General features: G+C 40.4%; 1 protein-coding gene across 2 annotated transcripts; it reads left to right on the forward strand.

Moving 5' to 3' along the window:
• Positions 1 to 1,055: 1,055 nt before the first annotated feature.
• Positions 1,056 to 10,740, forward strand: LOC109902737 (ubiquitin carboxyl-terminal hydrolase isozyme L5). Of its 2 annotated transcripts, XM_020499345.2 has the most exons (14): positions 1,056 to 1,259; positions 1,809 to 1,878; positions 1,955 to 2,131; positions 2,580 to 3,857; positions 4,402 to 4,465; positions 6,162 to 6,267; positions 6,762 to 6,887; positions 7,014 to 7,075; positions 7,303 to 7,433; positions 8,128 to 8,191; positions 8,297 to 8,399; positions 9,246 to 9,359; positions 9,505 to 9,603; positions 9,833 to 10,740. In XM_020499345.2, exons 4-14 carry the CDS (start codon positions 3,782 to 3,784, stop codon positions 9,875 to 9,877), a joined length of 990 nt encoding a protein of 329 aa, XP_020354934.1. In that variant the 5' UTR covers positions 1,056 to 1,259; positions 1,809 to 1,878; positions 1,955 to 2,131; positions 2,580 to 3,781; the 3' UTR covers positions 9,878 to 10,740. The 2 variants fall into 2 exon arrangements, with proteins under 2 accessions (XP_020354934.1, XP_031641645.1); XM_031785785.1 differs by lacking the exons at positions 1,056 to 1,259; positions 1,809 to 1,878; positions 1,955 to 2,131; positions 2,580 to 3,857; positions 4,402 to 4,465 and adding an exon at positions 4,864 to 5,946.
• The last annotated feature ends 1,772 nt before the right edge of the window (positions 10,741 to 12,512 follow it).

The following is a 12,512-nucleotide window of genomic DNA, read 5'->3' on the forward strand; positions in this document are numbered from 1 at the left end:
AGGGTTGTTTACTTACTCGTAAGCGAATTCTTAGAAGGTATCCTCCTCCCCCACTTTCTCCGAATTTTCTTCAGGCTGATGACGGGGATTTGGGCCTCGTCACGACAAAGCAGTATATCCTCTGCGTCGGACTCATTAAAGAAAATAATCTTCATCCAGTTTGAGGTGTGTAATCGCTGTTCTGATGTCAAGAAGCTCTTTTCGGTCATAAGAGACAGTAGCATCATTGTATACAAAATGAGTTACAAACAATGCGAAAAAACTAACAAAATAGCACAGTTGGTTAGGAGCCCGTAAAACGGCAGGCATCCCATCCGGCACCATTAATCTCTAAAGAGAGATTGCATGAAAATGTTAGAAAGGCTGGTTGGGGTTTGGGTAGTGTAGTGGGAGAGGGAAGTGGTGTTCAGTGCTCTGTTTCACTTTCTTAGAGGAACAGGACTCGTGAGAATTTAATTTAGGTAGGCTGTGACTGGCCTCACACTCCAGTAGGTGGCGGTGTATGCACATTAAAAGTTGGATGCGATCTGCCAACCCAATCTCAAAGAAGAAGAAGAAAAATTACGTTTTTTCACCACCAAATATGGTAGTGAGAGGAAGTCCAGTCGTAGATAATGGGAGAGGATGGAACTAGGTGAAACTGGGCCGACATTCTGCTAATTTTGTAATCGATGAAACATCTGATATCAATGCATTTTTCTGTTCCCAAACTTTAAATATGTAACGAAAACAGTGCACTAATTTGTAAAGACTTGACGGTTTGCCAAAGTTAGTTAAAAAATAGCTTTTTTTAGAAGGAGCGCAAAGTCGAATCGAATTTGTGCACACGCACACTTCACAGAGGCGTTCCCTAACAGAAATATACAAATACATGCTACAACGCACCAATAGGATCTCGATCGTTTGTGGTTGGCTTTGCCCACTTCCTTGCTTGTTCTGCCCACTACGCTTCATTTCCTCCCACTGTAATTGACACAGATGAACTTTCTTGGGTTAGTTATACATATCTTTGATCCACCCCTCTTGTATAATAATGTACTTCCGGTAGTCAAGGTAAGCATGTGCGGCCAATTGTAAAATCGCAAGCAGAGCTAGTGGTCACACAGAAACGCTAATGTTTTTCTACACTACTGAGTGTATATTAGCCGCATGTTCTAACTCGGCCAACCGTTTGATTCTATGTTATTTGCGGTTTCTTTGCTAATGATGTTAGCGCGAGGAGGACTCCTGTCCAGATTCGTATGGAACGGTTGCCGAAGGTCACTTTCCCTGCTATTTAACATTGAAATGCCAATATTAAATAATAATGTCAGTATAATATAATGTATGTAGGCAGCCATGTGTTATTCATTTTAAACTATCGTAATATATTTGGACGGCGAAACTTAAAAGCTAGAGAATCAAATGTGACCAACATGCTAATGTTTACGAGTGCCGTGAAAATAGGTAACGTTAGCTAACGTTAATTGATGGTTGCGATAATCCTTATCCCACCGCAAACTAATCCTTCAGATTAGTACACAGCCAGTGCCTTGCTGTGAATGTTCGACGGGTTGCTAGCGAACGCTACAGATAGCTAGTTGACATCAGAATGGACACAAAATACAAACTGAGTCTCACCTGTTTGATTGTTCTATTATCACTGATAATGGGGATAATATCTTCTGCACATGCCTTGAAATGTTTAAGGTTATTGCTACAATATTTTCATTGATGGGTTGGTGCATGTCTGTATCGGTGCTTTAGCTAGCTAATTATCTATTTACTGACAACGTTGGCTAGTTAACAACCTGTGTGTGTCCTTTCAGGATGGGAAACTTCACATCCTTCAGCTCAAGTGGTCTGTCAAGCACAACAGCATGTGGTCAGTTTCTACAGGTAAGATTTAACATTTTTATCTCATGATTCTGTGTGTGTTGGTGACTTGGTCTGACATTGATTTTCTTCTCTTCAGGAGGTGGTGTCTCATAACTGCATTGTCATATTTTCCAAGACCACTTGTCCATATTGCAAAATGGCCAAAAATGTATTCAATGAAATTGGTGCTACATACAAGGTGATAGAGCTGGATGAACACAATGATGGAAGACGACTACAAGAGGCCTTGGCGCAGATGACCGGTGCCAGAACAGTATGAAACAACCTCATGTTTATATCATGACCAATTTGCATTCTCCAATCAATTTTGCCATGGTGTTTTACATAGAATGTGATATCTAATTCAGCACATAGCAATCTCTCATATGCCACCTTAGCTTTAGTATAATAGATCATTCTCTGTAACCCTCAAAGTAGGTTGTTGATTGAGGACTGTTCATGTTTTTACCCTAAATGCCATATGTACGCAACATAGATGTGCAGTATGTATCTGCTGATTCTACTGGTGAGTCTGACATTTGACCTGACTGTATGTTGCTATCTTGTTGTTGATAGCAATAGCACCAAGTAAACACAACTGGCACCAGACCAGTAGGGACATTGTTCTTATTATTATGCACACAGAGAACAGCTGAACTGAGCTCTAGTTTAATGAGCACCATTTAGTGTGTTATTTTTAATGGGGTTACTTGTGGTTACAGGTTCCGAGGGTCTTCATCAATGGAAACTGCATTGGAGGAGGCTCTGACACAAAGGACCTACACCAGAAAGGAAAGCTGCTGCCTCTGATAGAACAATGTGCCCCGTGCTGCGTGAAAATGAACACTGAAGGCTCGGGCAGCGGACAGTTCGAGTCCACCAAATGACTAACCGTTCTAATTCTCACTGTAATTTATCCTGTGTTTATTTAATGTGTCCTCGACTTTGTGATACATTATATATATATATGGGTTCTCTGTGGTTTATTTATCAAGATGCACACTTGTTATCGTCACCCTTCGTCTACATTCAGGGAATGTACAGTATTTTAATTAATTAAATCAAATCAGCTGATATCTCAAAGTGCTGTACCCAAAGTGTTAAACCCAGCCTAAAACCCCAAACAGCAAGCAATGCAGGTGTAGAAGCACAGTGGCTAGGAAAAACTCTCTAGAAAGGCCAAAACCTAGAGAGGAACCAGGCTATGTATGAGGGGTGGCCAGTCCTCTTCTGGCTGTGCCGGGTGGAGATTATAACAGAACATGGCCAAGATGTTCAAATGTTCATAAATGACCAGCATGGTCAAATAATAATAATCACAGTAGTTGTCGAGGGTGCAGCAAGTCAGCACCTCAGGAGTAAATGTCAGTTGGCTTTTCATAGCTGATCATTAAGAGGATTTCTACCACTCCTGCTGTCTCTAGAGTTGAAAACAGCATGTCTGGGACAGGTAGCACGTCCGGTGAACTGATCAGGATTCCATTAAACTCCACAATCTTTTAAATGAGGACTATGCCTAATTATTTGCATGCCTGTGAAGTAAGAAATACATGAACTGGTTTAACATGATACACTGGTTCAAATTATGGTAGCGCTTCATAATAAAAGCAACAATGTGTTACTTGTTACGTGTTATTTTTAGTAACGTTGTGGCAACATTTGAAATTCCCAATGGAATGACAACTATATATAATAGCAGGTAAAAAAATAAATGTAGGCCTATGATGACAAATAATTTGCACAGACAGCCCCCCTTGCGCGATTTGCACACGATTCCTGTTGAAAGACATGCCGGGAGATTTCGCTTGAACACAATTTACGCAGCGGATTGATTCATTTTACTAGCTAACTAGCCACTACAGATATAGGCTTGTCTACTGCAATAAAATTACTTGCCCTACGGTTGTTCTTGAAATAAATAAAAATGACTGGAAGCGCAGGAGAATGGTGTCTTATGGAAAGTGATCCTGGGGTTTTCACAGAATTGATCAAAGGCTTTGGTGAGTGTGCTATATGCTAGCATGCTACTAGTACTTTCTAGCAAGATTGCCAACAAGCCATAGCAAAGTCTGAGCTAATTAAGTAGCATTGGCTACTCACATCCTTTGTGACCGTAGTGTTAGTTTGCAGTGCAGCAAATTTCATAAACATAACTATTTGTTAATCAGATTGAACACCATCTAGCTATCTGCTGTCTAACGTGCTAACTAGGTGGCGTCATTTATTGCAGCGTGGTAGCTAACTAAGCATGATGAAATAGCATTAGCATGACACCCACTGTATCTGGGTTAGCTAGCTGACTACTGAAATTCCTTTAAAAGCTGACACATTTTTACTGCATGCTATTCCAGTTGAATATTGTACACATTAAGGCCTAACTAGTTAGATAAACTGGTCATAGTTGATGCAATCCTCTACGAATTAAAATGGCTAGACTAGTTAAATTGAATAGCTAGTGTCCTGTCCTCTATCCATATAGTTAGTTAGCTATTGCTTTAAATTATCATAGTAACTAACCCATATTTCCCCTTTCTACTAACCCAGGTTGTAAAGGAGCTCAGGTTGAAGAAATATGGAGTATGGAACCAGAGAACTTTGAAAACCTGAAGTAAGCCATGCCCTAATCTCTTTGCTTCGAAACACTTCACAAATGCATAATATCGCTGCGATGCTGTTGACTAATCCCATTCCGTACAAATTTGCGCAACCCATTCAAACCAGGCTGCAATGAAAACGAATGGGACTACTGGCATCAGAATCTGGGGTGTGAACTACGCTTCTATTCATGCGTTGATTGACATGGTAATAGCCCGATAGTATTGGAGAAAAGTTTAAAAAACGGACCCCTCTGACGCTGTACGTTAAATTGTGACCTGTCGTGACGTAACGTACATCACGCATAATGCAACTCATTCTGTGTCGTGTGACAGTGGACACTGTCCCTTGTTTTTAATCTGGAATGTATTTTTGCGTCATCACTGCAAGCCATCATGACTCTCAAAAGCCGCGACAGCTGCTGTTTACTTCTGAAGATAACTTTAGCACCGCCCTAAAAACCTGCAAATGGGTATGTAATGACACACTATATATATTCTTTATAGTGTTTTATTGACATTTTAGAGGCAATAAGGTGTTAAGTTGGAAAGATCGAGTGAAAAAAAGCAATTTTCCAACACAACATCTCTCCTTCTCACTATGACGCAGTAGGTTTCACTTCCCTACCCGCCATATTTAAAAAGATCGACCATATTTAAAAAGATCGACGGAGCTCATTGCTTTCTTCAATCATGCAGAGAAGGGCAGCATGAAGGTTTCGTCATTGATTTTGCTGGAAAGGCGAGAAATTGTGTGTTTTGTCAAATTACAGTTGACCTGGAAGCATTCCGTTTTTTGGGTGCTAAAATTAGGTTGAATAGTAAGTTACAGCGCGATGTACAAAAGTGTTAGCTAACGTAAACTCGTACATCGCCTTGGTCCGTACAATTTGCCTTATTTTAGGTCCCAAAAACGTAATACTTCCAGATCAACTGTAATGTCAATACCATTGTAAAGCACAATTTCTCCCCTTTCCAACAGAATAAATTATATGACCTAAACGCTGCCTGTTTCTGCATAATTCAAGCAGGCAATGAGCCCGGTCGGGTCTTTTTAAAAATGGCGGGTGGGGAAGTGAAACTAATGCGTTATAGTGAGAAGGAGAGATGTTGTGTTGGAAATTAGCTTTTTTTTTCACTAGATCTTTCCGACTTATCACCTTATTGCCTCTAAAACGTAAATAAAACACTATAAAGAGTTTATATAATGTGTCATTACATACCTATTTGAATGTTTGTGTCGAATTTGAATCGGGTTTTTAGGGCGGTGCTAAAGTGTTCTTAGAAGTTAACAGCGGCTTTGAGAATGATGATCGCATGCAATGATGACGAAAAAAATGACTAGGTGTCCACCCCCTTACCCCCGTCACTGTCCATTTCTTGTTTTTAAACGATGATAGAAGTGCTACACCTGGTGGAGAGAGATTGTAAGACAGAAATAGTTGCTTTATGTGTGCGGTACGTTACGACATGACACGTCAAGATGTAACGGAGGGTCAGTTTTTTTTCAACTTTTCTCCAATACTATAGAGCCATTACCATGTCGATCAACGCTTGAATAGAAACCTAGTTCACACCCACGATTTTGACGTAAACACAGTCGCTACAGTCCCATAGTTTTCTTTGTAGCCTCGTTTGAATGTTGCGGTTGCGCACATTTGTACGGAATGGGGTGAGTTTACGTTACTAGGCTTCTCTTTCTTTCTCCAGACCAGTTCATGGGTTGATCTTCCTGTTCAAGTGGCAGCCAGGTGAGGCACCAGCAGGCTCTATCGTTCAGGATTCAAGACTTGACAACATATTCTTTGCCAAGCAGGTACATGGTTTGGTTAGACATCTTTGACTAGGGGGAAATTATATATTCATTGTATGTATTGCAGAGTTTGCACATATTCAAAGTCCTCAGAAGTGTTTTCAGAAGTCACTTTCTTCCTGGCACTGATTCTGCTGATAGCAGCTATTTTGAAGAAGAGTCTACTTGCAGTAACTGTGTTCAATGTATTGACTGCATTTGGGATCCTGAGTGGTGCGGTGGTCCAATTCACTGCATCGCAGCGCTAGAGGCGTCACTACAGACCCGGGTTCGATCCTGGGCTGTATCACAACCCTCTGTGATCGGGAGTCCCATAGGGCGGCGCGCAATTGGCCAGCGTCGTCCGGGTTAGGGGAGGGTTTGGCCGGGGTAGGCCATCATTGTAAATAAAAATGTGTTTTTCACTGTATTGCCAAGTTAATAAAAAAAATAACTCACTCTGGTTAAGAGCATCTGGCAGGATCTCATATGTCTAATGTCTTTGTGTGTTGTTTCAGGTGATAAATAACGCATGTGCTACCCAGGCCATTGTGAGTGTGCTGCTGAACTGCACTCACTCTGACATGCTGCTGGGAGAGACACTCACAGAGTTCAGAGAATTCTCACTCAGCTTCGATGCTGCTGTAAGTTGTGCCTGATTCTGGTTAGCGTTTACTTTGTGCAGGCTGTTCTTTCTTTATTGTCAGTCAGTGTTTTGTCCTTGGGATGTGCATAACACCCACACATTGATGATATTCTCTTCTATAAAGATGAAAGGTCTGGCTCTCAGCAACTCTGAAGTTATTCGACAAGTTCACAACGGCTTTGCCAGGTGAGTTGACTCTTTTTGATTTCAGAGAATGATAGTCTCACCGCAGACATCACAAGACAAATCGAAGGGTTGGCTGTAAAGCAGACAAACTGCCATTTTGTTTGCATGTAGTTTTTCAATAGACAGAGTTTGGGAGAAAAAAGGCTTTGGTTTTAATACGATGTTAGTTGCTCTGCTAATGAGATATAACTGTCAATTTCTTATTTTATTGTTTTCTTTGTTTTCAGACAGCAGATGTTTGAGTTTGACGCAAAGTCTTCAGCGAAGGATGAGGAAGCATTCCACTTTGTGAGTTATGTCCCTGTCAACGGCAGGCTCTATGAGCTGGACGGACTACGTGAAGGGCCCATCGACCTCGGTATGCACATACGGGTCATATACACTGAGTATACAAAACATTAAGAACACCTCTTTCCATGACAGACTGACCAGGTGAAAACTATGATCCTTTATTGATCATTGGGTTTTTCATACTCAACAGTTTCCTGTGTGAATCAAGAATGGTCCACCACCCAAAAGACATCCAGCTAACTTGACACAATAGTGTGATGCTTTGGAGTCAACATGGGTGAGCATCCCTGTGGAACGCTTTTGACACCTTGTAGATTCCAAGCCCCGATGAATTGAGGCCGTTCTAAGGGTGGCGGGGGTAGGACGACTCCATTTTAGGAAGGTGTTCCTAATGTTTGGTATACTCAGTGTATTTAGATGTATAGAGAGAGAAAGTTGTTTTATTGTCCTACATCATTTTACAAGTAATCGAGAGAACTGAATTTGAAATAAGCTGCCCTTTCAGATTCTTTTGGATGGCGATTCAGCATTTTTTCTAGTGAATTAGGAGTGTGGGTAGTGATGTCTTGAACCAGACAAACCCTATTCTACACTATATGCTTGTTGGCCATTGATTTATAGATTTTCTCTTTGGTTGTATGACTGTGGGAAAGTAGGATACATGCTTGCATGTGTCTAGTCACTCACTGCTCTACCATGAAATGTATATATTTTTTAATAACGTTATTTATAGTTTCACCCCCTCTTGTTTTGTGTTTCAGGTGTATGCAACCAGGACGATTGGATCAACGCAGTTCGGCCAGTGATTGAGAAAAGAATACAGAAGTAAATATTTTGGATCCATTACATTTTGACCACTGTTGAATAGTGCGTCATATTGATGCTGTTTGTGTTTATGCTTGCTCGTGCATCTTCCGTCACTCTTATCAGGTACAGTGAGGGAGAGATCCGCTTCAACCTGATGGCCATCGTGTCAGACAGGAAGATGATTTATGAGAGGAAGATAGCGGAGCTGCAGATCCAGCTTGCAGAGGTACTGTAAGTGGTGTCACTGTTACCCATGATGCCCATGGGGCAGCCTTCAGGCCAGGACCTTTCTATTACCAGCCCTCCAGGGCCATTTATCAAGTCCTTTAAAATTGCTGCTAATGATGAAAGAAAGATGTAGTCTAACTGCAGTAAGTAACGTTGGTCTCATTCCAGCGTTTTCCATTAGCCGGTAATTGCCGGCTTTTGGCAGATAAAATGAATAAATAACCCAAAAATAAAAACATTGCAATCCGGCAGAAAATATCCTGATAAAAATAAAATCCTCTATAAATCACATTGCTATGCATGGAGTTTGGGTCAGGTTGTATTTCAATCGTATCATCATCTACTCTGCCTGTCTCTTGAATTTGCACTCTCGCTAACAACTTAAAAAATTGTATCATGGTACTATCACGCAAAGTTTCCCATCACCAGTGAGTCAGGCACTGCTGTATGCAGGCAGAGGAGAAATGTTTAGCTAGTTTGCTAGATTAATCCCCCTTACAGACATTTACACCGAGGAGTATTAAGACTAAGTGATATTGCTTTCCTTCTCTTTAATCTAATGCCTGGTTGAGCAGCAATCTTAAAAATGACAACTGTACAAATCAAGCTAGCTTGTCAACTAGCTACTGTATCAAGCATGGAGGCACAGACATTTGGAAAGATAAATTGACATGGAAACAGGATATTGACAAGTGGGCACTCCTAAAAAGCATTACCATTCATGTGATGGCATTCAAATGGTTTTCTATTTGTTATGGCTGGGAAATCTCAAATCTGTCCGGAAAATATAAATCTGGTTGGACATTTGACCGAATGGAAACACTGTCTCACCCTTTTTTTTCAGGAAGAGCCAATGGACACAGACCAGAGCAGCACCCTCCTCAGCTCGATCCAATCAGAAATTGCCAAGTATCAGCTGCTGATTGACGAGGAGAATCAGAAACTCAAACGATACAAGGTGTGTTCACTGACCATGGGTCAAATAGCCGACAAATACAATGATATGGGCATTTAGCCAACAAAAACAATGATGTGGGCATTTAGTGGGGTTATTACACATTTTAATGTTTGCCTTAAATATAATTATTTTTACTTTATTGTAGATCGAAAACATCCGACGAAAGCATAACTACCTACCCTTCATCATGGAACTACTGAAGACACTGGCAGAATACCAGCAGTTGATACCTTTGGTGGAAAAGGTGAGATCTCTTTAGCCGATGCAGAAACTTGAATTTTGTGTATATAATTTTGTTGTATGATGGTAGTTGAAGGTTCTCTACAAGGTACATGCAATATATGGCAAACTTTGTAGTATTTTTTAACTGTTTTGAAGTATAGTGTTATATAACTTATATCCACTAGAGGGTGATATTTACCTCTCACAGACAGCTGCTCACTGGCACTAACTAATGTATGTCATCTCCACAGGCAAAGGAGAAGCAGAGTGCCAAAAAAGTCCAGGAAGCCAAGTGAACACAGTCACTAGTGCTGAGGGGGGGGGGGGTTATAAAACAACTAATCGACGACTTCAGTTTAATTACTTTAATTCCATTTAGTTTTTTGTGAGCCTATGTGGGACGCTGGTCTGAAGGTAATTAGATACACACAGACCCACAATGACAAGAGGGATAGAGACAGTTTGTGAAAGTATGCCTTATCTACTTTGAAGAACTAGTCAAATGATTTCATCAGACAGCTCTGCATCATAGGCTACTTAGGCAGGCTAGCTAAATATGATGACTAAAGACAGTACATTATAGGGAGCACATAGACTGCTACTGCCTGAGCAGAGATGAGATGACGATTTTAAGGAATAATTGATAATAAAGTCATCAAATAAAAACTTTGTAATATACAGAACTGAAATATTGTATTTCATAGTAATTTCCTGTTTTTCTATTGATATCTAGCCAATGTGGACCTGACAAAGACAATGGATTCTTTTTTAATGTTTTGGCAATTGAATGCTGACTATTTTTGGCTTTGGAATTTCCATTAAAAATATCTATTTCATAATGCATTTAATGTTGAAAAAAATAATCGAAAATCGTGATATTTTTTATAATTGAACCGAAACCGAACCGACCTCAAAAAGCACAAATCGCTCAGCACTAACACTCACACTCATCAGTCGTCGTATTCATGTGACCCCCTTCCCCACCATTGTATCATGTGACACCCACCCCCACAGACATGAGCACACGGGCAGTGGGATAGACAAGAACTGTGTTGACTCCCACCCACGTCTACCGCTAAGCTGTAATGTATGCCTGGAAAGATGTTTAAATGAGCCTGTCGTCTTTTCATAATAAAATGTGTTGTAGTTTGATTGTTAATTGCATTCTGTCATAGTGTAGGCCCACATGTTCAAGTTTGTGTGTGTATGCAAGTAAGTTTGCAGGTTTAATAGTATTCAACTCCCATCATTATTAGTACCCATAAATAGTCATTCATGTCACAGATCATGTTCTATCCCATGGTGTATGATCCCCAAATTCCTTGATGCTGCTGGCCTTATCAGCAGGTTAGCATTTTTCGTCATGGATCTTGTTCTGGAGGCAGCTCTGCAGTGGACACTAGCTGGCACAGTCATAAAATCAGATTTGAATCCTAACCTTAACTACACTCCTAACCCTGACCTTTAAATTAAGACCAAAAAGCTATTTTTCTTATTTTCATGAAATGTTTATATTATAGCCAATTTTAATTTTGCAGCTGGTCTATCTAAGACAATCACTCAGACATGACTCATGACAAATGTCAACCTGTGTCTAATCACTAAGAGCCGCCTACGATGTCACAAATATACAGGCGACTCTGTATTGCACCTATCAATAATTGACTGTACACAAGCAACAGTGTCACATCCAACTGCCTTTTGATAAGTGCCACTCAGTCTAAAATAAGCACACCAAATCAGGTTAAAATTCTTTAAATCAGGACATTAGTCATGTTTCACCTTAGAGACCATTACTGAACCTCTTAGCTGGCGTAGTGAGTTTTGACCATGTGACATTAGGTTGACACAATGACGCAGAATTCTGACGCAGAGTTGGCTAGTTGTAGTCCGCCATGTCCACAACACTGGCAGACTATAGCTAACTGCATCAAACAGTCATTTCCTCCTTTTACCTTCTGCAGATTGTGCCTTGCATAGGGCCATGACTTGCAGACAGCCAGACGCTGTCCTTCCCCTGTTTTTCACTGATAGCCATGTTGTGTGACCAAATGTGTATTTCATTTTCTAATACTCATACTTTTTGTATGCCTCATTTGTAGCCTACAGCATTAAAGTACACTAAAGTTCTGCCAATGAACATGCATTTATATATGATTTAAAGCGTGCTTATGAGGAATTATGTTTTTCTGCAATAGATACGATTAGAACATTTATTTGTTTCCTTTTAGTTGGGTGCTGTAGATCCTGTTCTCAAGTTGATGGCCTGTAAGAAACCTGTAAGAAACTTGGGAGTCCTTTTCAAGCATGAAACCTCTTCAATCTTATGACTCCATGTGTACTAATAATTAAGAAATTATGTGCCTGATGCTTTACTCATGCCTTTCTGGGTTTGAATTTACTGTACTTAAGCTGACGTTTACAACTTACCCTCTTCTATGTGTATCCTTTCTGTGTATACAAGAACCTAAGCACTTCTTGCAGCAGAATCTGCTATTTGCAGGCCTGCCCAGTTCCACTGTAGGAGCATATAAAACAAGTTTTTGCAATCCACCCGAAAGAATAGAAGGAACACTTACTTCCTGAAATTTAGGCCACGTGCATGTGTCATGAATAGATAGTGTATGTTTGGAATACATACCAACTGAGCTTTAATCTGTTATTTAAGGTGTTACGTGCTATGTCACTGACATCTCTGCACAGTTAGAGAATACATTGTAGTACTATGTTGTCCTGATATGGGTGAGTCCATATATAGCTTAAGCACAAACTCAGAGGGAGAAAGACATGCAAGGATATGTTTTCTGATTCTCGTGGTGGTGTATTAGTATCCACCACGATAGTTCTTTCAGTTTTGCTTGGATGTTTAGTGGGGGGAAGAACTGCCCTTTTGCAAAACTATTAGCCCGTTGCTAAGAAACATATTCAGTT

Source organism: Oncorhynchus kisutch, linkage group LG13, assembly GCF_002021735.2.
Source record: "Oncorhynchus kisutch isolate 150728-3 linkage group LG13, Okis_V2, whole genome shotgun sequence".
In the NCBI taxonomy this organism is placed as follows: Eukaryota; Metazoa; Chordata; class Actinopteri; order Salmoniformes; family Salmonidae; genus Oncorhynchus; species Oncorhynchus kisutch.